A 27886-nucleotide genomic window follows, 5' to 3' on the forward strand; every position below is an offset into this window, starting at 1 on the left:
ATTGTAGTCTTAGAAAATACTGAATTATGAAAAATACAAAATCAACTGTTGTAATTATCTGTTTATTTTACAATCTGTGTGCCATCATACCCTTATGGCTTTAGGATAGTCTGTCCAAAGTATTTTAAAACATGCTTTAACAAAGTATTTTACAATTTCAAAATCGAGTATTTCTTTACTGGAAGAAAAAAAATAAAACCAAACTCCAAAAACATTTTCCTGAGAATTCTGTATCATAAAATTGTCATTCATTCTTAACATTTGCAAGTTGATGATATAGGCTACAGAAGTCAACATGCAACTTGTAGGTCTATGGTATTAAATAAATATTTAAAAAATTATTTAGATGCAGCTGGTCAGGCAAAAACCTACCCTCAAACTTCATCAAGTTCATATCAGGTTTAAAAACATGATTACTTTTATCATAGGTCAATAACTGCCATGATTCCCACCCTGGAATCCCTCCACCATCAGCTACGTGGAATTCAGGTTGTGGCTGATGCCCAGACTGCAGCAGTGGAGCACAACTTTTTAGGGATATTCCAACCTCACACTTGGTCATCACTGACCTTGTTTTCCAACATCTGCAGCCAAGTGTGTCAGGGCTTTGGGTCACTGGAAAAGCTCCCAGACAGCCATTCCCTACAAAGATGTCTACCTCATTACAACGAGGATTTAACCCAAGGAATTCCATTTCCAAGTATGTGCACTATTAGGACAATGCTTTAATGCCACTGTCCACGTCATTTCAGAATATCACCAGCTTTTAAAGTGATGGTAGTTAGGAACAGTAGAGGTTTGGGGCTTTCAATTTTGTTTTTGATTGTTTCTTGTTGGTTTGCTTTTTAAATAAAATGGAGACATAAGAGCAAAATGCTGCTCAGGGTGGCAGCCTGGGAGGGAGACAGGATTAAATTAACCAGGAATCTACAGAAACTGGAGAAAAAGCCCGGAGAGCTTCATAAAGTAATACCTATACAGGATCAACATAATGATAGTAATTTAAAAGAAGTTCAATTCAATTATCATGATGTCTGCCATGTAGTCTTTATTTCTGTATTTCAATTACTGCAAGCATTGTGATTTATACAAGCTATGCTCCATCAGCATATTTTTTCCCTTAAAAAAGTAATGATATATGATGAAAATCCAAGGATTCACTAGAGATTTGAATCAACTTTCAATCCCATAGAGGTGAGGTAGTGTAGTCATTTGTATTACATGCTGGTTATGAGAAGTCCTGTTGAAATCTGTCAATTTTTAAATTTTTGTTTTCAATATGTGGCTTACTGTATTTATTAATGCTAAGTTACCTATGGATGGTGGGGAGAGGAAAAAAAAAAAAGAGCCTTGCCAAGAACAAGTTTTGTCTCACTGCAAGATAAAACTGCAAAGCAATATTTACAAGGGCCTTTGCTTAGTTGCTGCCTACTGTACATGCACACAAAGACACAAAAAGCTAATATACATTCTGAGGTAGGAAATGAAGAATTCCACTGGCTTGTACAAGATTCTTCATGTTTTGTAAACCAGCAAACCCGAAGTTTTCTGTGGTGAGGTTTGATACTTAATTCTGGTGTGAGAATAACATCTAAATAACAAAGCATCATTGGTATACAATATGCATCCACTGCTATGTAAAAATCTAGAAAATGGGGATTATTTTCAGTAGCTGAATTTCTCCTTTGCAAAGTAATAAAGGAAATATCTCCAGCTCATTTCTTCAATAAACTTTTTATGTATCTATGCTAATAGCACAAGCCATTGAAAATGTACTACAGGTTTAGCCATAAAGTATCCCGAAGACTAAGATTCTGAAATAGAACTTTACTGGTCCCAGTCATCAGAAAACAAATATACTCGTAACTTACTTTAGGCAGTTAGGCACTGAAAAAAAAAAATGTGGTGCCTGAATACCTTAAAAAAAAAAAAAATTCTGTCCTTAGACTTTCACAATACTTTCATTCCAACTTGCCACAAACAAGCAGCAAGCTTGAAGGTGCTAGGACAGTAAGTCACAATACAGCAGTGAGTTTTAATAAGCCCATGGGATTCAGATACCAGAGGATCCAATGCACACTCATCCAAGAACTGCACCAGTTTCAGATGTCTGCCTTCCACAGTATGTTGTTATTCCTCCTACTAAATTTAGAGAAGAGAGCAGTATGTGGCAGCACCTCTGCTGCTCCAGTTCTTTTAATTCTGTACTAGAGAGACAAGACAAAAGCCCTTATTTAATAAAAGCATACTACTAATCAATTCTGCTACTACTAGTAGTAGCCTACTACTTTAATTCAGTAAAAGTCTTCTCTGGGACAGGGAGGGGAACAGCAGGAAGCAAGGAGCTATTCCAGAGTGCACTTGCCAGAATCTCCTCATCCTGTCATGTTATTTAGCCCATCTACAAAATGAACATTTACAGAGCTATATTTGCTTCTTAAGGTTTGTCTACCAGGAAAAAAGAAGTCTTAGAAGAAATCCAGGTATAGAAGTCATTATGTATAAACAACTGTCAGGAGGCTTTCCTTAAAATGCAGAGTGGCATTAAGTACTGCGGCATAAATCAGAGTACAGGCTGCTCTATACATGAACAAAACTTCCTCACAAATAAGCACCTGTGCATGGAGTTTATACTTTCCAACAGCTTTCCTGAACCCTCCTTGGCATCACCACACAGAAAAAGCTCCAAGGATGATACATACAAATTATGTTCTGGAACTACACAGAGCAAACCCAAAGGTTGCCAAGTAATAACGGTGACCACGTAATTGTCAATGTAGTTTCAAAAGATTAAACTTCTATCTTTTCTCTCACTTAGTAAGTTACTTTCCAATAATGCTCAATCCCACTTCTAGCTGCAATGTTTGAGAGGCTGGCAATGGGAAGGAGAGATTCACTCATCTGTAGTGCATTTGTCAGTCATTTGCTGGCAGAAGTCTGTGATGCCACTGCTCTGTCCGCACTGCTCCACGAGCGACGTTTGCTCCAATGTTCTGGCAGAAACTGGATGCAATTCTTGTACTTGATCATATGTGGCCTCACACACGCTTTTGACACACTGATAACAGGAACTCTGCTCAGCTGTAGGTGTTACACTTGAAAGACCATTTGCTGATTCCACAGATGCTGGTAACACAAGCTCACTATCAGATGCAGCTGTTTGTTCTCTTTTCGGGAACAAAAATGAGAGTGGGCAATCTGAAGAAGAATATTTTGCAAGTATTTGTATTTGCTCTTGACTCAAGGCTGCTTCCTTACACACCTGCTGGCAAAGTCCAGTCAGATTCTGCTTTGTCTCACCCAGAGTTGATAAAATGTGGTTTCTTTCCTTCAGCAAGTTTTCTTTCTCATTTTGCTGCAAAAACAAAAACAGTATTTTAGTCTATATTTTAACTTAAAAACTATGGTTTCAGCTCCTATCAAAGCTAAAACAGGACTTTAAATACTCTGGTCTGCTGAAACAGAAGTAATTTGGCATGAAGAAAGCACACAGCAACACAATCAAATGTATCAAAAGGCCAATCCTAATCTCTCTGGAAGCATCATCAACTCAGCTATTTGATATGGTTTTTCAGATATACAGCTTTTTCCAAACTCATGCTGGCAAAGGAGTAATTTGTAGTTATTGAACAAATGGAACATAGTTGCACTTACTGTAAATATTCCTGAAACACTAGTTCTACAGGGTAACACACAAACTATTATCAATGAGTCAACAAAACATTAAGCAGTCTTCGCAGAGATCTGTATTTTAAAGCTGAAATGCTGAAAATCGAACATCACATTTTAATTCTTGATACTATTCCGCTAGGTAAAAATAACTTCCATTTGCAAGAAGTGCCAAGTCCACTGTAGGACAAACAATGGAGTTAAGTATAGTTTCTAAATTAGATAGAAAATCTAAGAAAGGTAAATAAAGAAGATGTGCAGAAGAACTGACAACCTAGAGACACTGTAGCAGGATTGTCCAAGCACATGGCAACAAACAGGATGGCAACTCACTAATGAACATCACATAGAGAAATATAGCCTTTATTAAATCAAGCTTTTTTTTTTTTTTTTGCTTCAAATTGTGAATTTTTCTGAGGCTTCTGATACAACTGGCTGAAGATCAAAAGACACTGATAACTGAGAAGTCTAATCATGGAAACCAGCAACTTTTTGAATAAAGAAAAATGAGGAAATGGCAAAGAAGGACAGGGAACAAGCAAGACCATCATGAAGAAGTTGAATGAAAAGGACAAAGAACCCAAACATGTTGCAACACATACATTTTAAATTCTGTAACCAATTAAAAGAGGATACAGTTTTGAAGACACACAAAGCTTCAAATAGTTTTCAAGTTTCAATCACAGGGACCGTTGTTACAACTACTGTTATGTCAATTCACTCCTGGAAAGTTTTATTATTTTCACTCCTCCTCACATCCCCTTCTGCAGAGAAACCTCATACATACTTGCACCTCTACAACTTCTTTTTTGAAGAACTGATTATGTTTAGGCAGGATTTGGCAAGAAGAGCAGTTGTTGCCAGTTCTTTTTGTCTAAAATTAGTAGAAAGAGGACTTTGCGAATGGATTTCTACTTGTCAGCATACTGGGAGCAGCTGTTAATCATAAAATATGTCACACTGGAAAGGACTCATCAGGGTCACTGAGTCCATCTCCTGGGCCTGCACAGGACACCTCAAGAGTCACACCCTGTGCCTGAGAACATTGTCCAAACGCTTCTTGAGCTCTGTCAGGGCTGTGACCACTGCTCTGGGGAGCCTGTTCTAGCGTCCAACCACTCTCTGGGGGAAGAGGCTTTTCCTAATATCCAACCTAAACCTCCCATGACTCGACTTTATGCTGTTTCCTCAAGTCCTGTCACTGACCACAGAGAGAAGAAATAGGCACCTGCCCCTCCTGAGGATGTTGAAGACCTCAGTGAGGTCTCCCCTCAGTTTCCTTTACTCCAGGCTGAACAGACCAAATGCCCACAGTCACCCCTCATACGGCTTCCCCTTCAGACGCTTCCCCATCCTCATGACCCTTCTTTGGATGCTCTCCAATGGCTTAATGTCATTTTTAAATCATGGTGTCTGAAACCGCACAGAATATTCAAGATGAGGCTGCCCCAGTGCAGAGCAGAGCAGGACAATCCCCTCCCTTGCTCAGCTGGCGATGCTGTGCCTGATGCCCCCCACGACATGGATGTCCCTCCTGGCTGCCAGGGCACTGCTGACTCATGTTCAACTGGCCATGGACCAGGAACCCCAGGTCCTTTTCTACAGCTGCTCTCCAGCCTCTCATTCCCCAGTCCATACACACAGCCAGGGTTGCCCCATCCCAGTGCAGGATCTGGAACTTGCCCCTGTTAAACTTCACACGGTTGATGATTGTCCAAGACTCCAATTTGTCCAGGTCTCTCTGCAGGGCCTCTCTGCCCTCGAGGGAGTTGACAACTCCTCCCAGTTTAGTGTCATTGGCAAACTTATGGAGCGTTCCATTGAGTCCTGTGCCCAGGTTTTTAATGAAGACGGTGAGGAGCGCAGGGCCAAGGATGGAGCCCTGCAGAACCCCACCGGGGGCCAGTGCCAGCCTGATGTCACCCCAGGCACTGTCGCCATTTGTTGCTGACCCATGAGCCCTCCACGTGATGTGTTTATCCAGCTGTGCTCAGAAGGATCCTGGGAGAGCCTGTCAAAAGCTTTGGTGAAGTCCAAGAGGAGTACACATACTGGCTTTCCTAGACGAGCTGGGTGGGTTACTCTGTTATACAAGGAAATCAGGTTTGACAAGCAGGACTTTCCCCTCATGAAGCCTTGCTGGCTGTTACTGATGCCTGCATTGTTATCCAGGTGTTTTTCAATACTTATCAGAATAACCTTTTCCATTCTGTTAGGCAAATCACCAAATCTAAAATCACTTTAAGTACCTTTTGTGTATGTAGAGACACTCAGGTGTGTATTGTGGACTGATGAAATTATCTGGACTGCTGTTTAAAACAAAAATGAACATTCAGAAATAGTTACTCCAGTGTAAATTCCTCACCCCCCCTTCTGAAGTTGTTGACAGGTTAATACATTTAAATATTATTATTTTATTTTAGCAGCATTATACTAATACTACAAAGTAATGTCAGTTAGTTTTGAGGTCATAATAAACTGAGAGCTCTTTAGAATCTTCTGGTAATGAATGTACTTAGTTCACACACCTCACCCTGCTATAATATATATAACAAGATCTCAATTACATTTTTCTTGGATCACGGACACATCCTCCTCCTCAGCTACAGAATCTTCCGCAAAGTAGTGCTTCTTGAGACCAGTTGTCCTCTACTCTGCTCCCCCACACAAGTACTCTCATTTTAAAAGTTTCGAAGTGAGAATCACAGGATGGGTCGGGTTGGAAGGGACCACAGTGGGTCACCTGGTTCCACCTTCCTGCTCAGGCACAGTGATTCCATTGTACAGGAGAAAGTACAAGGAATGTGAATATACACATTCCTTGTTCTCTGAAAGAGCTGTTTCTAATAAGTCAGCATCTCTAAGTAGCCCTTGTGTATTCTCAAATCCAGAACATTAGTGACCAACAAGAACACCCAGATTCGCCCAAAAGGTCAATAAGCAAAGGCTATATGTGGGGGTAAAAATATTACTTTATCAGTACCGAAGATCAAGAGATATGATCAAAGGTTAACTCTCTCGGGTAACAGATTCAGCACTGAACAGTATCTTTCTTTAACAGAAGTAGAACTTAACATAATATTTCCAATTTTACAGAATCACTTGGGAGGGGAGGTACCTCAGCAGGTCTGTAGTCTGACCTCCTGCTCAATACAAAGTCAGAAATCAGGTAAGATCAGGCTACTCAGGGCTTTGCTCAGTCATGCCACAAACCCCTCAAAGACAGGGCATGCACAGCCTTTTTGGATGAACTGCTCCACTGCCTGCCTGTCCCCACTAGAAGACAAAGTTTCCTTACACTCAGATGAAATCCCTCCTTGTAATGACAATGTCTCTTGTTCTCTTGCTGTCAAGTACTCCCCCCAGGAAGTTGAAGATCTTCCACTACCAAGGGCTATATAACCTCAAGGACTGCCCCACAGATATGGGCAGGTAGCCATTAGGTTTCCCCATCCCTTTTCCAGGTAGAAGCCCTGTTTCTTCTGCCTGTCACCACAGAAGTACTTCAGGCCTGACCATCCCAATGGCCTTCATCCAATCTTCCTCCTGTCTATCAATGTGCTCCTGGAACTGGGAGAGGTAAAAACTCAGCAAAAGATTCAGTGTTACATGTGCCAAAATTGGGTAACAACCACTGCCCTCCAACAACTGGCTGTGCTCCTGTTAACACTGTCCAGGACACTGATGGCCTTTTTTTCAGCCTGGACATGTTGCTGACCCATGCTCAGCCTGCTGTCTGCCCAGACCCCAAGGTCCTTGTCTGCAAAGCTATTTGCCAGCTGTCAGTTTCCAGCCTCTAGTCAGGCAGGGGTGAGCCTGTTCCAAATATAGGACTTTTCCAAGAAACACACCACAAGTATCTTCTGAGAGAGAAAAAAATTGAAGCAACACCAAATAGAAACTAATACAAGACAACATGCTGCACATACTGGAAACCTGGATGAGAAATTCCACCAAAAAGTATCACCTGACAGGTAGTACAGAGTATTATCTACTTGTCAAGAGTTGTCCAACTATCGCTACACCATTCTATTCCCTCTCAAAACCACGTTACAGATGATACCATGAGAAGATCAACAACTTACAGGTCTGAGACACAACTGACCCAGAGTAACAGGAACAAGGCAGGAACCATCATGCATGAAGCAACCTGGAGGTACCACACACAGCCCTTCACAGACATCTTTCTTCTTCCACCCACCTGGAAATCATGCCTAGACAGATCTTAATGTTTCTATATTTGTGTACAACTTACACAAATTTGATGATCTCTGGCTGTCAGACATGCTCAACAGCTCCAAACAAGGGTCTTTTCAGGAATTTCTGAAGAAATTTATCAGCACAGTTGAAAAAAAATATGCGACTGGAACATGTGTGTGCCTAGCAGATGATTCATATAACACAGACCTCATCTCACAAGTCTCAAGACTCAACACTCATTATCTAGATCTTGCCAAGTGTTACCTGTCAAACAGCAGACCTTCAGTCTGTTCCAGCACAGGTCCACAGAAGAAAGGATATTATAATTATTAGTCTCTTAAACAACCACATGTCTAATCTTGCAGATCAGCCTTTAATTCCCTGCCCAAGTATTGCAAAATATTGACAGTTACATAAGAGAAATGACAACATGATGACAAAACCAGGCAAAAAGTTCTGAAATGGCAGAAATGCAACTTCTCTCTTCAGTAAGGATATTATTAATACAATCACCTGATTACCCTCCCTCAAAGGGCACCTTCTTCATTGAGCACAACCTGCTCTGTCAGCTCATCAGAGCTGTATAGCACTGCAAGCCCTCCTTCAAAGCCTACCTCCTCATTGCAGAAGCAGGAGTAGATGCAGTGAAAGATGATGATCACAGGAAAATAAGTTTCCAGTTCATGGCACTTGGCTCTAATTTTATTTTCCTTTTGCACTTTGAAGTAAAAAAAGTGGAACATGACTGCTATGTTCCAGCTGATGCAGATACCAAATTCAGGTACACCAAGCCTAAAATGCTCCACAAACAAGAATAAGAGTACAGTAGTCCTAAACGACTGAACTATTTCATGCACATGGTATGACTGACTATGAAACTGAGATGAGAGTGTCAAACAAAGACTTGTTTTTCTGAAAAGTCACTCAATTACATCCTTGCCATTGCTATTTTTGAATAATCCTAACCTCAGATTTCCTACATTTCTATAAGTTACATATTTATCTTTTTATTGCCTTCTTAAGGAGGAGAAAATATATTAACAGATGGCTGCAGAGCAATCTGGATGCATTAATTCCTCAGCTACAATCTTGATGCAACTGCTAAAAAGGCAAGCAACTTCCCAAGTTCTTCTGTATGTTCCGCCTTTCTGCAAGGGTCTCACTTTTAACACTCAAGACTCAGGAAACAGTTTGCCAGCCCATGTTGACACATTCCAAGAACAGTACTTACACAACTAACAGTTGCGTAACTGCAAACTTGGTCATAAGCAATACCATGAGCTGAAGAACAAAATCTCAAAGCAGGAAAGGGGAAGAGGCAGAAAACAGTGTATGATAACAGTCTGGGAATCATTCTGTACAATTCAATTCAAAGCTTATGGGTTTCAGAAACATCATTCACCAAAAATTATGCTGTGATGCATGTTTTATTTGAATGGAAACAAGTCCACTGAAGGAAAGGTATGTGTACTTAGAGCAAGGCTCAGAAAAATCTAGAACTGCTATCAAGAAGTTATACAATACTGATAAAGTTTTCTAAGCTTGAGTGAAAAAAGTAGTAAATCACCTCAGTCTCAAACTACTGCCAGATAGCCAGTCAAGATGTTTAGAGAAAGACATTACAACAGCAATGAATATTTATACATACCAGTTTTTCAATTTCAGATTCAAGATTTTGTATGCAGTCAAGTTTTCTCTTGCGACATCGCTGTGCTGCAATTCTATTTTTACTTCGTCTTCGGATATCATGAATACAGTCCAATTGTTCAGGAGTTAATTTATGCATTTTCAGAAATGACTGGAAGTCATTTCTGGAAAGTGAGATAATCCTTTGTGCATTAAAGGGCAGTTTTACCTAGAATGTGAGATACAGTTGTAAATCCAAGGTGGAACTGATATGCACAAACACCAACAAGTCAAGTTTCCATTTTAACGATTCTTTACCATACAACCCATCCTTCTTCCTACATCTCAGAGACAAGAGAAAACTAACATAGCCATCAGATGATGGGATAAAATCCAGGGGGTTTCAACTACAGGAGGTTCAAGCACAGGTGCAATAGAGTATTTGCATATTTACATTAGACCCTCACAACCATATTCAGAGTAGGATGAAAGCTACTCGTGCATGCGGAAAATATTCAGGTGATATACTCCAAGAAAGTAAGTTACAGTTCGGTGAGGCACAAAACATGTGTCAAGACTCATTAACACAGTCTGAAGTTCTCCCAAAGCTGCAATTAAGACTGCATCCTGCATACATTTTTACACCTATGCTTTTTTTTTCCTGCAGGAAAAGTTCATCTGAAACAGGCAATTCCTTAAAATACAGAAGTTACAATATTTGTCTTGTATTTCTTCGTTTTGGAGAAAAGAGGGGACCAGGCTCTTGCTACTGTTGTATACCTGAGCTACAAAAGCATTTGAGATCACGAAGTATTGGTTAATACTGAAAAACATATTTACCTTTATAAAATAATCACCATGTTTTTTGAGTATCCAACTAAAGATACTTTATTTTAATCCTTACATTTGAGTATATTAAGTAGCAGAATATGTTACCTTGCTGTGGTTAAAGATCTGAATTTAGGTTAAAAAGAACATAGAGACATCTTTTCTCTGATTGGCAACTACTGGTGACAAACAGGCAAAAAATAATAATAAAAAAATCAGAGTACTGTCCTCAGCAATGATAACATCTACTTCTCTGTCACAAATGTGAGGAATGTATTTAACCAATCCCGGCCTTTTGTTTGGCATTCCAGCTTTTTGTATTGATGGCCTGTTCCACTTATGTTCAGTCTCAGTAAGGCCCTGCATCTTGAAAAGAAAAAAACCCTAGCGCTGTAAGAATAACTGAATTTTTGTAACATTGAATGATCCATCATGCAGAGTTACAACTGCAATTCTATGATTTTAAGAACTGAGACAGAAATTGTTCCAGGTGTATCACAAAATCTTTTAGGATTAGACTACACTTGTATGGTATCTGCCTAAACCACTACCAAAGAAAGGAAGTGTCAAATAATTACTGAAGTTGGAGAAACAAAAATAACCTTAGTGTTGGAGAAGGTGATATTGTTAAAGTCTTAAATACACAGCTACTGAAACCAGCTTGAAAACTTAATTTGCACTTCACATTAAATCTGAAGCATCATTTCTCTCCCACCTTCACCCCACAGCTCAGAATAAAAACAAGAAAATTTTTAAGTTTCTATTAAACAAAAGTTCCAAGGAGTTTAGAGTTTTCTTAAAGCTAACTGAAGCAGATAAAAGAAAAAAAAAAATCTAAGAAAGAACCTTCATGCCTTGATTTAACACTCACAACCTTTTCTGATAAAGTTGGTCCAGACAAAATCTTAAAAGATCTAATATGTAAGCGTCTAACACTTCAACATCTGACCAAAAATGCTTTTATACTTCAATTCAGTCTCCCTGAATTAACAGTGACCTTCCATATAAACCTCTGAATGGTTATTTAAAGTTTCAGTTCCAGACTTTTTAAAACAAGCAGCCACAGAAAATAAACCCCCAAAACAACAAAACACGCAAGACTCAGTTAGATTTTTTAAGATGGCCTTAAGAGACCAGGAAGCAAAGGATACATCAGCATGTTCTTACCTCACATTCTTGCTCTCTTGCTGAACAGGATTCACTGTCTCCCTCGGTGTCAGTCTCCGAATCCTCTCCCAAACTTATCACATAGTTATAGGGACACGGTTCTTGTTGCTGACCCTGAACACAATCTCCACTGCTTATTTCAGAGGTGTTGGAGCATCCTTCAGTACTAAGGTTGCTTATAAAGGGGCAGTTGACGGAATTCAGTGTTGTAAAAGTTCGCTGAGAGCCAGGTTCAGGGCTTTCACTGATCCTGATCCCCAGCCACGGACACTCTGATTTTTTCCCTGAATACACCGGCTCCAAGTACTCTTTAGAAACTGCAGGTGGTAAATGTATTTGACAGGCATCTGTGCTGTGAATATCACTCCAGAACCCCTGTGCTAGCTGTTCTGCTATCTCTCTCTCCACACTGCTTCGATCTCCAGCTGAGGTGATGTTAGTGGCTTCCCTAATGCACAAATCCACCTTTGAAGATGGGTTACCTTGGCTTTCAGTTTTGTCATTTCCACCTCCAGTACCTGATACAGTTTTTCCAGCTAAGACCATGTTGTTTTGCATACTATTGAAATTCAAGTTACCATATTGCTCACAACTATGTAAAATAGACACAGAATTGAGTCCATGAGGTGCAGCAGAGTTTTGGGGGAAAGCAGCAAGATCCATTTTCTCCACAGGACATGACACACTCGGAGCTACAGAATCTCTCTTCGACTCTTCTTTTTTCTGAATGCTTTCTTCCCCTTCTTCCATTTCTACCTGAGTCTCTTCACAGTTTGAGACCAGCTGCATAGGCACACACTCTTGAGCTTTTTGTATGCCATCATTATCAGGTATTTCCTTCTCAAGAGAAGCTGCAAATGGTGGTACCTGAATGTCTTTAATACTGGAATTGGACTCTGAAGTATGAACTTTGTCATTTCCAAAAGCCTTCTGGAATTTTCTATACTTTGGGCATTGGGAAGATAAGCTGGAAATACTACCCCTTTCTAAATGTACAGGATCGCAGTTTTGATTGGCATTATCTTGGAGAGCAGGCGATGATTTAGCATTTTCTTCATCTTTACAGGGCTTTGTGTCAGGAATTTGACTATATTCCTTTTCTAGAAGTGCTTCTACTTCATCATTTATTTCTAGGTCTCCATCATCCGCATTGCCAGTTTTAGGGTTTGTTTTCTGACAATGCTGTGTGCAACATTTCTTCCGAGGACATTCCTGCTGATCCAATTTAAAGTCCAAAAATCTGAATTTGAGAAACTGAAAGCAGGACTCTTCAATGTTGCGTACTCCCAAAAATTCTGCACATTTGCAAACTTCGGACACATTGTCTTTATTTAAAACAAGTTTTGCTGTATATGCAAACTGAAGCAAAGGACTAAATCCTTTAAGTGTTACCTATTACAAAAACAAACAAGCAAACCAACCATTAGTACAGTCAACTTGGGTTTATGTAGAGAAACACACAAATTCACCTGTCCTGCCAGCAGGACAGAGTACAGGACAAAAGCAGCAGATTTGTTCTATAGCGAAAACCTGGTCAAACTCATTCTGAAACAATTCTTCTGATAGAATTTTATCCTACATTTTTTGTGACAGTTTTCTTTACTGTGATCAAACTCCTAATAAAATGTTCTGGCAATGCAGTACTAAAAGCGAAAAATATTGCTGTATGCTGAAAACCAGTAACGGGATTCCATCCTCACAAAGATATCTCTCAAAGCAAGTTGTATACTAATTACTCTAGAGTATGCTGCTGGTATTTAATTGTACTTTTTGAAGAGCAATTAGCATTAATCACTTAGTCTTATGCACCATTGATGTAAAAAATGCTTGAAAAAATGGAGTTTGACCACATAAGCTTGCTTACTACTATAGCCACCTACTCCCTTCTTCCTCCCATAGATCAGAAGAAATGCACCCAGAAGCTGTACACCAAACAGAATGCTCAGTTTAAAGCCCCTTTAGAGTAAGTAATTTTAACTGAATATGTATGTCTTCAAAACAGTTGCCTCTCATGGAACCCAGAGATAAATCAAAACTGTATCATTAGAAACTGCACAAGATCTTCTACACATGAAAAAGTGTCTAGGGAATCAAGTAGAAAGGCACGAACAGATCCCCATATTACCAACTACATGACACTTTCTTTAGCCTTTTCTTGGCAAATGAAGAATAAAGCAGTATGTCCACTATTAGTACTCAAACTCAAGTCCACACTCTGCTTCCTGCCTTTACTAAAATGAACAGTATTTTATGCTAAATAAAGCACTGTATCAATGCATTAACTACACTGAATCCCTCTGCCAGCAAAATAATAAACTATTCATGCAATTCAATTTAAGAATCAGCTAAGGGTTTGTTTACTTTGGTTTTTTAGTAGTTGCTTGGTGCATTCTTTTTAAAGATCACAACACAGGAAAGGAAGTTGATGAGATTTGCACAGAGACCATTCTTCAAAACTGTTGGTAAACTCTTACGACCTACCTAAAGATTTCTTAAAATAGCATTTGAAATATGCTCTGGAGAGACTAATGATTACACCACCGCATTAAGTCATCCTTTATAATGCGGGGAAGTAGAATGTAAAAGACAGTTTATCCATAAGATGTTAAGAAGTCTTCAGAGTTAGTGTAGTTAACAAAACATTAAAGTGGATTTACAAACAAGTAGCATTCATAAATGACACTGAAAGAAAAAAATATAACGGTATTTTAAAACTCTACCATCCTTCTATTTAAGGGAGAAGGACTGTGAAAACTACAAGGATCAAGAGGGGACAAACACTCTACCTCTTTCACTTTCTCTTACCCATTTCTAGCTAGCTATGCTCAAACAAAAGAGAGCCCTAGACGCTTAGTCTGACTGACCTAGAAAAGCAACTCTTGTAGTAGTCATTTATTTTATTTTTATTTGGGATGAAAGTCAAAGAATAAAAACAGTGGCAGAAAAAACAACAAACCCTACACCAAGATGAGAATCTCTACAATATGATATATATGAAGTACTTCAATTTAAAAAATATTTTTGGTATCCCAGATTGTGGGCTGGTGTCTTTCAATTTACACTTCAAGTATTTTGGATGATTAAAAAGGTTTAAAAAAAAAAAAAAATCACACATCAAACCATGTCATCAGTGTTTGTCTCTAATCTTAGATATGCAGCTACACAAACTGACTTGTTTCAAAATCTTCAGCATTTCCCAGAAGAGAAGCTCAAGTTGCTGTCGTAAAATGCTTTTACCAGGTAAGTGATCAGATCAAATAATTAGAAGATAAGATTCACTGTCAGCATTTTTGCTAGTTGCTTCAGCAGATTCAGTTCTTACATCAGTAATACTTAAATACATTGTGTCCTCTTAAGTCTACCTTGTAGTAAATACCACCATTATGTTCTTCCATTTTCTGTACAAACTCTGGTTCCTTCCAACTCTGGTTTATTTAATGGATTCATGCCTCATACCTCTTATAACTTAACTAAATACTAACTAGTATAATTAAATGTATTGGATGCTCCAGATATGTAATGATATATTTTTTTTCCAATACATGTCAGGTTCTGGCTCGTTCCCACTGAATGCCTTTAAATGAAAGCTAAGAATATGTATTTTAGGGGTATAAAAAGAAAACAAGTGATTGCAATACATTTTCTCAGTCCTAACAGTAATAAAATACAGTAAAAAAAACCTCAAGCTGCTAATGATTAGTGTCTAAAAAGGATTGAAAACGGAGCCAAAGGAAATTGTAAATAACAGTAAGCAGCAAGGAAAATATGCACAGTTGTATTACTCATACAAACCCAAATCTTAATGAAACTAATTCAAAGGTATTACCATTTTAAGCTTTATTTATTACTTGAAAAATGTTCTTGTCATATAAAAGAACTAGATGTGCAGTATCTCTTTACCATTGAAGACCTGTTTTTGACAAAAATATTCTTTAAAATAGGTGCATAATTTAAAAATATATATTTAATTGAAAAGATCTCCCCTATATATTTCCCATGACAGCACTCACTTATTTGCAGCCTGTGATAAACACTCTGATCTGTCTAGCCTTTACCTCAACCAACAGCAGCTTTACAACTTGGAAATTCCTTCCCTTCAGCCCTTAAACGCCCTACTTTAACTCATCAGTTAAACCCCAACCTACCATAAAAGAGAATTGAACAAAGCAGATTAGAAGCACTGGCAGGTAAAATGCAGAAGGGAGTGACACTCACCTCTTCCGGTAAAGTGATGATAAGATCAGCGTCCACCTGGCCCACAATTCTTGAAAGGAAGTAACTGCTGCAAGCTGCAAGCACAGCTTTGTGAGCCCGAAATCGCTGATCTTCCACTAAAATTGTAACATCACAAAGGATATCTTGCTTTCGCTGATCATCTAGGCTGAGGAGTACATTGGTACTGTGCACTGACGATTCATAGGCAAACACCACACTGTTGTTCTCACTTAGAGACATTCTGTATCACAGGTGGTAGTGTAAGGCTCAGTGGAAAGCATGCTTCTGTGCTTCAGAGCTGGGGGAGCAAAGAAACAAGTTGTACACCTGAAAGTCATGTCCAACAGGAACCTATTGGTACTGAAACATGAGCATGTCAAACATGCACTGCCCTGGTCTAATTCTTCAAATTGGTACTTCAAATAAAAACATGCTTGTGACCATTTAAAGTACCCAGACCTTGATATGTACATCTTAACACTGCTTTTGTAGTCTCACAGACCAAAAAATGACTTCAGCAATAAAGAACAGTTCTTTCCTCAGCAAGTGATTCAGAGTCATAAATTTACTGTAACATCTAGAAATTATCTAAGCTTTCAATCTTAGTAATTGGTATAGTCTAACTCCAACACTATGAAAATGTGAAGAGAAATAAAACAGATGCATTAAACTAAAATTCACCGAAATACTATGGGAACTACTTCTGTTTACTGATTCACCTAGTGCAGACTAAAATATATATGTTCTGTCTTCTTTCAAAAGTATTTTGTGTGCTAACTGAATCAGGCATTGGTAAAATACCCTGATTTTCTCTCTAGTAGGTTGGTGTTTTGTTTTTCAATTTGAATTCTCTTCCACCTTAGTGCAACCTTTTCCCCCCCCTTTTTCTGTTCATGACTATTTGATTTGTCATACTTGTTACAAGTTTGCTTTCCCAATGGATCATTATGATTCAGATCACCCAGCAATGGAATACTATCTATTTTCTGACAAAGTTCTCAAATGACAGTATTCTTTGGATAATTAACAACAGTAAAAGTTATACAATATTTAAAACCTTGAAATATGTAACTCATATCAAACAGTTCTGAAGATTCCTAAATTTGCAAAAAAAAAGGATGGGCTAGGGAGAAGGCAGCTCTGGTAGAGTGCAAAGTTTCAAAGTATTTCCAAGTCTGATCTTTACACTGTATTTCACTTTCAATTGAGCCCTTCTTCCAATTAAAAGGAAGAAAAGAGATTACTAAGAAGTGCCCTTGCTTAATCAAGAAACCACTTAAGTCAGATTTGGAACTATCCTGCAAAGAAAATATGGTAACAAACCAAGCATTCAGATTACACTTGACTAGTTACCCCAGAATTCCTGTAACTGAGCACAGCTGTGGAGACTCACTTCAGCTGACATGGGACTACCTCATCGTTCTATTGCTCAACAGAGGTGGTTACCATCTGCCAGCTCCCAACAATAACAAAACTGTAGCCAGTGCAAAGCCTCAGGTTTCAGATGTGGGGAAACTTTCACAACATGGGGAGGGCAGAGGGCATGGCCATATTTAAACACACTGTGGAAAAAGCAACCACGCTGCCAGCTGTGCTCCTGGTTACTCACTGCTCAAGCTATCTGCATAGCACACAGGCATTTTGAGTGAACTTTTGAATAGAAAGAGGGAAGAAAAAGATCCCCATTTCCAGTGGCAACAGCAGCACAATACCAGTCTGGACCCCAGTAAAGTGCAGAGCACATCAGCATTACCTGCCCGTCCCACTCCCTTATGGAACACTGTATGCTTAACTTCACCAACAAAATGTACAAATGTATGGTGAAAGTAAAAGTTTTGAGGGGAAAATCCCAAAAGTTCCACAAACGTGAGTCTTCCCCTCTAAGAAGTGGTAAAGAAAAGTGCTATATACCATGCACTATTAACTCTAAAGGGCCTATTTTTGGAAGGAAACAGTTCAAATGTTTTCACATACCTAATAATGAGACTATAGATTCATTAACTTAGGAAATATTTAATTTCCAATGAATTTACATGGGAACAAAAAAATTCCTCATGGAATTGCTATTCATGAAATTCTATTTTTATTATAAGAGCTTAAGAGAAGCAACCAGTGCAATATAAATTATATATTCCTAACTGGATTGCTCTATAGCCTAACTTATATTGCTCATATCTTACAACACACAGAGTTTAATAAAGTATAACTCTGTATTTGTTACAAGGTAAAAAAACCCCAAAACACCAAAAAGGAACAGAGGACAACATGGAAAAACTGAAGACTGAATCCACAGCGGTGGGGAAGCACAAGGAAGTATTATAGGTGAGGACATATTCTGGGTGAACACTTAAGACAAAACTCATGAGGGTTTTAAGACAAGCCTTACAGTGCTCTTTTTTCTATCTTCTTTGAAGAAAGAACCCTCAGATAGACAACACACGGTATCATATATGCTGCTTTTGGGTTTTTCCTGATAAAATAATCAACTCCAATGTACAGATCAGTTCATTACACTTCCATAGCACAGAAGGCTAAAACGAACACTAGTTTATTTCTACTTTTATAGATACAGACATGAATGCAGAGAAGAGTTAACGCTCCTTCTCACTTATCTCTGTGAGGCCACATCATGCTTTCAAAACAGCATGCGGACTACTTGAAGTATTGAGAGCAAGCTCCCAATGTTGCAGCTGCCAAAAAAAATAAAACAGCTTTCAACATTGAAATACTACCTTCTGTTTCTTGAGAAGTGAATTAAATTCTTAGTTTGAGCATAACTCAATTTAACACTTTACTCTGACAGAATGTTGTGCTTCCTAACTGTGAGAACTTCATCAGCCAAGTTATGCCCTTGCTATATTTAAACAGGATGACAGGTTTTTTTTTATAAGCATTTCGTGCTTTAAGAGAACCTTTAAAAAAACCCCACAAAACCAAAAAAACGCCGCCCCTACACTAAATTCCTCTCAGTCTTTGTAAAATCTAGGTACTATCAAATACAATAAAAAGAAATCCAAAGGTAAAGCACCAGAAAACTGAAAATGCTGGTGAAAACAAAAGCATCAAATGGGAAAGAGAAAATGTAACCACTGTAAAAAGCTGTTACACTTAAGAACTAACAGAAGTCACACTTGTGAAGGTCTAAATTCTGTTTTCCAGTTGTGTAATAAAAGCACAGTACCACATTTATGATAGTACCTGTCACAACAGCCAACCAATTTTCCACAGCAGTGTGAGTACAACATAATTTCTCTGTAACTAGATTTGTTATACACACATCCACAACAAGAACGCTTACTGTCATAGCAAAGAGAAAAAGTACATCTCTTCTGCAAACTGTTTAATTTCTCTTCTACTGTAACTGTTCTTCTAGAGCACACAATTCTTAAAATTAGTTTTATTTATGAATGGTGGACAAAAAGGGGAAAAGGTATGAAGCAGAGAAAACAATTCAATGATGCTTTTTAAAGAAGTTTTATAAAACTTACAAGTTTGTGCTGCAACTGTCACAAGAATAGGCCTTCTAGTCTTTTCTGTCCATTTTACATAATTTAATTTTCTACAAATATTATTTATCAGGGGGTTTTTTTCCACTCTCAGAAACATTATTAACATCAGCAACCAGGTATTAAAAGGGAAAAGTGACACTACAAACAACAATAACAAATCATATCCTTGGAAAGCAGCCTAAAACTCCTATCATGCTATTTGTATTTTTAAAGTAACCTTCAAGCAAGGAAAACTGAAAGTAAGCACAGATAACTCAGAAAAGTATTCCACGAGTCAGCAGATGACTGTATGTCGAAATCACTGCTCACAAACGAGGTGCCAACAACCATGTGACTGAACGCAAAAGATACTAAGAAAAAAAAACATGCAGGAATATTCTTTAAGATATTTGTTACAGACATTACCATCAAAAATATGGAGAATCCAGAAAGATCTTCCAAAACTTAAAATAGTTTTACAATTCAGGTTGGAAGGGTGAAAGAAATAACAACGTGAAAGCTCACTTACTACAAACCCTCAGTTAGTGGAAGAAAACTAGTACTGTGAGCATTCCTCAAATTCCTCTCACCTGAAACCCTGCACACCTAGTAACCTCATACTCTTGAGACTGAAAATTAAAAGAAGAAGTGAACATAAGCATACACACATGCTAGTATAAAACCTACGTGAACACTTGAAGCACAATCAATCAAGTTCTGCTTTAAGAACACAACCAAGCCTGCGACTATGAAGTTTTCATTCTTTATCAGTGATCTTGAGATAAACAATTTTTTGCATAACGACAAAAGCATTTCCTCCTAAGTACCAGCTATAAAACTTTATTCTGCCTTATCAAAGAAAAGTAACTCCATTTTTTTCTCCTTACTACCATACAATTATGAAAACTGTGCCCAACAGCAACCTGCAAAATTACCATATCTTCAGTAAATTTAGACATCTTTACATCCAAATGACTATACATATACATATTTATTTCCAAAAAACATATAAATACCTATCTTAATGAAAATCAGTACTGCAACCACATTAAAAAAAAAATTACATGTTTAAGTACACAGTATAGAGACCAAAGCAAGATGCCTATCAGGACTCATTGTAAAATCCATATCTCATCCAAGGCTCATTTTTCTCATGCATTCAAAGTCATTCATTACATTATTACAGGAAGCTAATTGTGAGGTATAGTGAGTGTGAGGTAGTTTAAAATTAGGCTGCAGGTTTGCTCATCTGATGGCTTACAACTGGTAACAATTACTGCTCTTTACTAGCTGACTGGAGAATAAAGGTAGATATAAAATCCTTTACTTCCTCCCACCACAATCTCTGCTTTAAAGAGTCACTTGGTGCATATCCTCAGGTAAACCATAAAGTCTCCCCACTGATACCTAAAAAAAAGAAGTATTCCAAAGATGAGAATCATGATGGCTGAAACCAGGTAAAGCCATAAGGAACTGTTGTTGCTAAGCTACAGAAGAAAAACAGTAGTAAAACAGGTAATACTGTTGAAGAATATGCCCAGTGCAGGTAGAGTACAAGAGCAGGAACAGAGTTCCAGAGTAGAACTCTCAATAGTGTGATGTATTCCTCATCCACACAAAAATCTCACACAAGGTAGACAAACTTTCACCCAAGCTCAGCACCAGCACACGAAAAGTGCGCTCAACCTCTGTGGACAAACGTGTCCATAAGAGTTGAAGGAAGCTAAAAAGCACCAGGTTGTCACGGAAGCTGACAAAAGCACACACATTTGTGTACATGTTTACCAAAATGCTTTTTGAACATTCTGAGTCTGAATGTTTCAAGTGTCATTAAAAATATTAAATCAGAGCACAAAAACCCATGGAAATCAATGACGGCCATACCTTTACTACTTTGAAGACTTGTATTTTCAGGAAAAACATAGCTGATAACATTTTACAATCTTAACTCTTGGTGCTAAATCCAAGGACCTGGACAATGAAATTCCAGTATCTAATGGTCACCAAGATACAACTGGAACACCAAATCCAGAGGCAGCATTCATCCCCACATATCAAAGTTTGTCTTCCAAATCCTTTTCCCCCCTCCAAACTACAGGTTTTTCAAATCCAGGAAAAAACAGACTGAAGAGCAGAGTAGAATGGAGAAGGTTTTGATACATAAATCATTTGATGCTCTCCCTCTCCTCCTGGACAGGAGCTGAGGACCAGGCCCTCCAGTAAGCCTTTCAGAGCAGCTACTCTTGTCCAGCAGGACCTCACTGTGCCTCTGTGACCAGGAATTTCCTTATCACCAGCTGAACATGGAAGAAGAAAGGACTCATCCAAAGGCACCCAGATTCAATCCAGTCTAGGGTCCAAAACTAACAAATGTCTCAAAGACTCAGTGCCAAATAAAACACAGGAATCTACCTTGTTACCATCCATCGTAACACACCTAAGAGGAACTGGGGCAATAGACTAGCAAAAATTGACCTGTGGTCCTTCTGTTTTAAGCTCCACTAAGCCACAGTTCTAGCAAGAGCCAAGCAAAAACACTTGAGCTACAGGAGTTAACAATCCTATGAGCTCAGTGCTTTCTTTTAAAGAGCAAAAAGCCTCTTATTTTCCATCGGTGAATAAATCCAATTCAGATATTCCCATAAAGAAGAGCTAACCTTTTACTTCTAGACTCAGATATAAACTATGCAGCCCTACCATCCAAATCAACGCAGTCTACACGTGTTTGGCTTTTTTCTGATCTGCACCTACCATATAATTCTTGTACATGATCCACCTAAAAGTTACTTGAATTGCTAAAAATGTAAACAAAACCCTGTTCCTTAATCTTTCCTTATTGAACAAGCATCCAGCAATACCACTCTGGCTATCAATCCTCTCTAGCAATCACAGTGTCACTTGTACACTGGTGGAGTTCTGAAATAAGAGAGGACAGAGCAAAACTCCCCTTGGTAGCTGCAGAACCCAGGCAGGACACACCTTGACACTGCTCTCTAAGCAGCTTGAACTTGGGCACTCACACGTAAATTCACTTGTGATCACCAAAATCATAAAACTAGCAAGATTAATTTATCATCTAGCACACAATAAGGGTCTGTTCAGTTAGCACCATGCTTCTAACATACCTGTATTCTTGGAACACTTCAAATTCTCAACAGTTGGAAAAAATAAAATTGTAGACTCTCAAAAATATAGCCTGGAGAAAACAAACTCTTGGTGCTACTCCTGACTATTATGCTGATCTGTTGAGTAAGTTCTAACAGGTCAGTCATCTCCATCAGTTCTCTTAGGTTTGACATTTACATTTACTTTAGCCTATAAAAAATTTCTGCCATCCACAGATGTGAAGTCCAAAGGGACAACTATCATCTACCACTGCTAAAACAAGACAGTTTAGATAAGACACAGCTCATTCAAAACACACTGCAAAGGCTTTTTTCCTACAGTTTTCTCTCTCTGTCCTTGCCCCCAGCTATCTCTCCTTTTAAGGAAATAGTTATATTACAGATGAATGCCTATGGTGGTTAATAGCTGCTGATTCACATTATGCTGACAAAGAATGAACAAGCATTTTAGTGTGCATGTTCATTGCTTCATCTTGAAAAAGACTGCAAAAGAAAAAAGTGATAAAAAAGCAAGCTTTGCTGCCGAAGAACAATGCTTTTTCCATTAGAAAAAAGTACATTCAATCTTCAGTTATTAGCAGAGTCATAATTCTAAACTGTATTTTTTATTAGTCCAACACCTGGATGATATTCTTCAAAATTACATAAATGAAAATTTTAAAAATTACTAGTTTGTATTTTTGTAGCATAATTCTTAACACTGCATTTGGACTCTTGTCAAGTCACAAGTGAGTATAAAAAAGAATCATGGGAAGTCTGGCAAGTCTTAAGTCTCTGCTAAGAGTCTTAATTTGTTTTCCAGGTTTTAAGACTGAATACACACTTTTTTCTCAGTATTCGCAAACTATATGAGAACTTGGGACATGGGAAGGAGAGCATGGGGGATTACTGAGAACGTTAGTAGTCACAAGCCTCCAGAAGCCATGATTTTAAAAGGAAAAAAGAGATTGATACCATGTAACCATAGAAATTTTCCACAGAACAGAAGTTTGAAAAGTTTCCCTCAGAGGGTGACACAAAGTCCATATCAAAGCCAAAAAAAACCCCAAATTACTCTGCAGTTTACCATTATTTTAGATTACACTAATTGTTTAATTTTTGGATCAGGGATAAAAATCATGTTGTGGGATTTGGTTTGTTTCACTGCTAAAAAATGAAATAGGTCTGAAGGGATTTCAGAGACTTCCCTGAAAAATTCCATCACTTACAGCCCTTCAGTTGTGCTGGTATTCAAAGAGAATTACTCTGGAAAGACAACAATGCACAGACTTTCTAAAGATCTTAAAAAAACCAAACCTCAACGCACCTAACAACAACAAAAATAACCACAAACACAACACCCCAGAAACAGAAGTAAAAACTGGTTTTATATTTTTCTTAAATAAGAACTAGGTTAGATAATAAAATACTCAGGCTAAGTAAAGCATGCACAACTAAAATCTACTGTCAATGCCTGCCTTTGCTAAAAGGACAAACACCTTTGTACTTAGAGCTACATATTCTACTCACTGCTACAGTTAAACAAACCACATGAATAACTTGGCTGAATGACTATCACAATCCATTTACATGTATATATGTCAAAACATTTATGATAAATACTAAATTAACCATTTAATGTACTTTAACTTAGAAGGACACAAGAAACAACCTGAAAGAACAGTGAAGCAGCTATACTGCCAAGTCAAAGAAAATACTTGTTGGAAATTATATTTAGAATCTCATTTCTGGTATTATCTGTTTAACTTGGATTTGAGTCCACAACTGTTCTTCACAGTATGTGAAACTGAAAGAAATCTGCAAATATTTTAGACATAAATCAGAAAGAACTTCAGAAACATTTCTGTGAAAACCGAACAGCACAGGTTTATCAGAACTAACAATATCTATGTAAAAATAAACTAAATTAAAAAATGCATTAGACCAGGCTTCAGATAGCAGCACTAACAAAGGTCTCCACCAAATCACATCAAGCTGTCTCAGTTTTCCCATCCTGAAACTGAAGACGATTTCCTATCTGACATATGATGTCAAAAGAAGTGATCTTACTAGCTGACCTGTAAATAAACATTTTTGGGATGGTACCAAATAAAGTGCTGATCTCCAACTCTGGGGACCACAACATCACAAGGACATGGATCTTCTGGAATGAGTCCAGAGAAGAACACAAAGATGCTCTGAGGGTTGGAGCCCCCTGCTCTGGAGACAGGCTGGGAGAGTTGGGGGTGTTCATCCTGGAGAAGAGAAGGCTCCAGGGAGACCTTAGAGCCCCTGCCAGTGCCTAAAGGAGCTGCAAGAGAGCTGGAGAGGGACTTTGGACAAGGGCCTGGAGGGACAGGACAAGGGGGAATGGCTTCAAATTGGCAGAGGACAGGCTTAGCTATTAGAAAAATTCTTCCCTGTGAGGGTGGTGAGGCCCTGGTACAGGTTGCCCAGAGCTGTGGCTGTCCTATCCCTGGAAGTGTTCAAAGCCAGGCTGGATGGGGCTTGGATCAACCTGGTCTAGTGGAAGGTGTCCCTGCCCATGGCAGTGGGTGGGATCTGGATGATCTTTAAGGTCCCTTCCAATCCAAACCACTCTAGGATTCTGTGATTTGATGACCTTAGAAATAGCATGAGGAGGAAGAGCAAGTGCCATATATTTACTTATCAAAGTACTTGTCAATGTGCCAAGATTGGAATCCAAACACCTACAACCATTATGTTGACAGCTCAAATAAAGTCATTCACAAACAAAATATCTCAACACAACTCTAAAGATTAACTGAATATTCTTTAAGACACAGGCTCTCATTTAAAGACATTGAGTTACTGATATCCTAGGTTACACCTCTCCCATGTATGTTTAATGATTAAACTCAATTTATTTGTATTTCACCAATGCTTCTAAAGTCAATTTACCCTTCACAGCACTTTCCCCTTTTTAAAGTTTCAGTACCTGTTCGGTCAGTTGAGCCTTATTCTGACCTTCTAACTCACATTTATACAAAATACTACACTTTCCCTTCATACTTAACAAGAACAAAACTTTCTTCTACCCTTAAGAGGGCCTTAACTGAAAAACACTGCATACTGCTGGAAACAGAGTGACTTGTGATGCACCCTATGATTCGATACAGCAAAGTAAGCCTTTCCATTACTTTTAGTCCCCTCTCCAGATTGCTTACCTCTGAACTAGAGGTGGGCGCAAGGAAGGCTGCAGGTGGGTCCTCACACATTATCCCCACTGTGGTCACACTAGGCTGAATCTACACAACTTAATGATTGGTTCAGCATCTAATTTTGGCTCACTCAAGGTTTTGCTCCTACCCACACTTGCACCAACTAACGCGCTTCCTCTGGTTTAACTAAGGACTACATATAAACAGCATTCACATTATGAATACCACAGTTCCTACTCCCAAAACCTCCCCCATGAAACTTTCAGAGGTTGAATTCTACAGGACAATTAAAATGCCAGCATTCAGACACAAATGTGAACCCTCTGACTGACCCACCACTCTTCCCTGCCCCCACACCAGCATACCCAGTGCAGGGAGGGAGACAGGACTATGATTAAAAGAAAACCCATAAAGTGTTTATAGGAACACTTTGATTATCAAACTTGCAAGGTGGGGATGACATGACAAGGAGGCTTGTTGAGTTATGTTTCCCTAAACCACAGGGCAGAGTTAGTCAGGACTTAGAGAACTCATGTGCAAAGACCTGTCTATTCTACACCTAACAAGAGTGCCCACCTGATTCAAATGATCAGGTAAAGGGTATGGGTTTTAATACTAGACCATTTTTACCATAACAAATTTATTAGTGCTCAAAATATCTTTTGCATAAGAATTTTAGAACCTGTTAAAAAATTTCAACATTTAACACACTAAGATCTTCCACATTTTAGCTTATCAACTCAAAGATACAGCTAATGAAAGTTAAAAGCTCCACTTTAGCATTTTGTTTAAAATCAGGAGTGTGCTAGTGAAGCAAACTTCTCTAACACCCCACTTAGTATGCTTTTGTTCACTTCACAAGATGCACCAGCCAACAAGAGTAGGTTCTTTTTTAGAGTAAGTTGGAAAACACACTCTAGAAGTTCTCAAGAATTTCAAATACTAAGGAATTTAGCTTTTTTTCAGATTTACTAAGCCAGGTCAAAGGAAGACCTTCTGAAAAACACAGTGGGTATTCAGTTTTCAGTGACAACTGTCTTTCTCTGCAAATCCACCTATTTCGGGCCTTACTGTTTGCTAATGTACACAAAGGCTTACTCACAATTGTTAGGGCATCCAAGAGTAATTATGCTATTTAAGTAACCTTTAAAGTTAAACTCATATTACAAATCGTATTTCGTGGTTTACCTTAGACAGTTTAATTCAGACTCATCGTGTTGACAAGACTATAGTCCTTCCTTTTCTTTGCTGTGTGACTTACGCCAGATTAAAGAACTGATTCTATATGCTATAGCATTCTGAGTGCCACATCACCTTAATTTACAGTGCTTCTGGATTGCAATTATTCCATTACTGCAGCCAGATGTTTTTCACACAGAGAAACTGCCTTCCTCAAGTGCCTCAAATTAATGTGTCTGTCAAAATTTACTCTACCTACAGTTATCTTCACTGCTAGAACACTTTCTCTCATCTTTTTAAATTCAATAAGCATTTGGAGAACTGAGTTGTAGATGATTTTGCGATTACTGTCATGCTAAACTGGGTATCTGTTCTTTTGTGATTACTAAATTTTCACCATGCCCCAAAACATGCCAAGGATCTCACCACACAGAACAGGACGGACAGGATTTGTATTTCGTTGTTTACAGTCTAAGACAGACCTTCCCCGGCTCCCCCCAAAGGGAAACATACCAGCTTCAAGTCTCATCCCGGCAGAGCGGGGTTCCCGCCGGCTTCCCAGCGGGGCTGAGCTGGCCCTTTCGCACAGAACCGGGGAACGCGAGGTGGGACAGTCACGCCTGTGTCAGCGGGGCACAAGGGCACCCGAGCAAACCGGGGGCGAGACAGTGAGTAAGCAGCGGTCTCGGCGGAAGGGGGGCAATGCCCGCAGCACGGCACTGCCGAGGGAAAGCCGCCGCCGGTGCCGGCGCTGACGGGGGCCTCCGCCACCGCCCCGGCGCCCCCGCGGGCGGGACCCCCGACCCTGCACGGGCCGGGCCGCGTCAAGGAATGCGCGCTGCGGGGTGAAAAAGGCCGCATCCCAGACACCACCCCTGTGTACGCGCCGCGACCCCTGCCTCGCCGTGAGCCCCGCCTCGCCGCGCCCTCCGCCCGAAGGGTCCTGCCTCCGTACCCCCGCCGCCAACCGTTCACCGGGCACGCTCACACTCCCGCCGGCGGCCGGTGAGGCTCGGCTTTACCTCGGTGCCCGCCGCCGTGGGCCGGAGGGCGGCGGCAGCAGCGGCGCCGCCGCCTCACCCCGTCCCTTCTCACCCCGTGCGCGCCGCCCGGGCCCGGCCGCTCCCGGCTCCGGCTGCGGCCCGACTGCGGCGCGCGCCGTCAGGTGACTGCCCGCAGCGCCGCCCGCCCCCCCGCGCGCACACCCCGCGCGCTGATTGGACGCGGC

The 27886-nt window shown here is 39.5% G+C and overlaps 1 protein-coding gene across 4 annotated transcripts; it reads right to left on the reverse strand.

Annotated features, from left to right (window-relative positions):
* BACH1 (BTB domain and CNC homolog 1) lies at positions 1 to 27797 on the reverse strand. Of its 4 annotated transcripts, none has more exons than XM_082278308.1 (5): positions 27681 to 27797; positions 15706 to 16003; positions 11491 to 12882; positions 9518 to 9724; positions 1 to 3355 (listed from the first exon to the last, which is right to left on the reverse strand). In XM_082278308.1, exons 2-5 carry the CDS (start codon positions 15943 to 15945, stop codon positions 2894 to 2896), a joined length of 2301 nt encoding a protein of 766 aa, XP_082134434.1. In that variant the 5' UTR covers positions 15946 to 16003; positions 27681 to 27797; the 3' UTR covers positions 1 to 2893. The 4 variants fall into 4 exon arrangements, with proteins under 4 accessions (XP_082134434.1, XP_082134437.1, XP_082134435.1 ...); XM_082278311.1 differs by having other exon boundaries at positions 27647 to 27755; XM_082278309.1 differs by having other exon boundaries at positions 27614 to 27681.
* Positions 27798 to 27886: the final 89 nt, after the last annotated feature.

The sequence above is a fragment of the Coloeus monedula genome (assembly GCF_965178545.1).
Source record: "Coloeus monedula genome assembly, chromosome: 3".
Taxonomy (NCBI): domain Eukaryota; kingdom Metazoa; phylum Chordata; class Aves; order Passeriformes; family Corvidae; genus Coloeus; species Coloeus monedula.

Coding starts and splice junctions, on each gene's coding strand:
- BACH1 (XM_082278308.1), bottom strand. CDS start 15,945: ATGTCTCTAAGTGAGAACAACAGTGTGGTGTTTGCCTATGAATCGTCA. Junction 12,883..15,705: donor TCATCACTTTACCGGAAGAG/GTGAGTGTCACT, acceptor TTTTTGTAATAG/GTAACACTTAAAGGATTTAG. Junction 9,725..11,490: donor CAAGAGAGCAAGAATGTGAG/GTAAGAACATGC, acceptor CTCACATTCTAG/GTAAAACTGCCCTTTAATGC.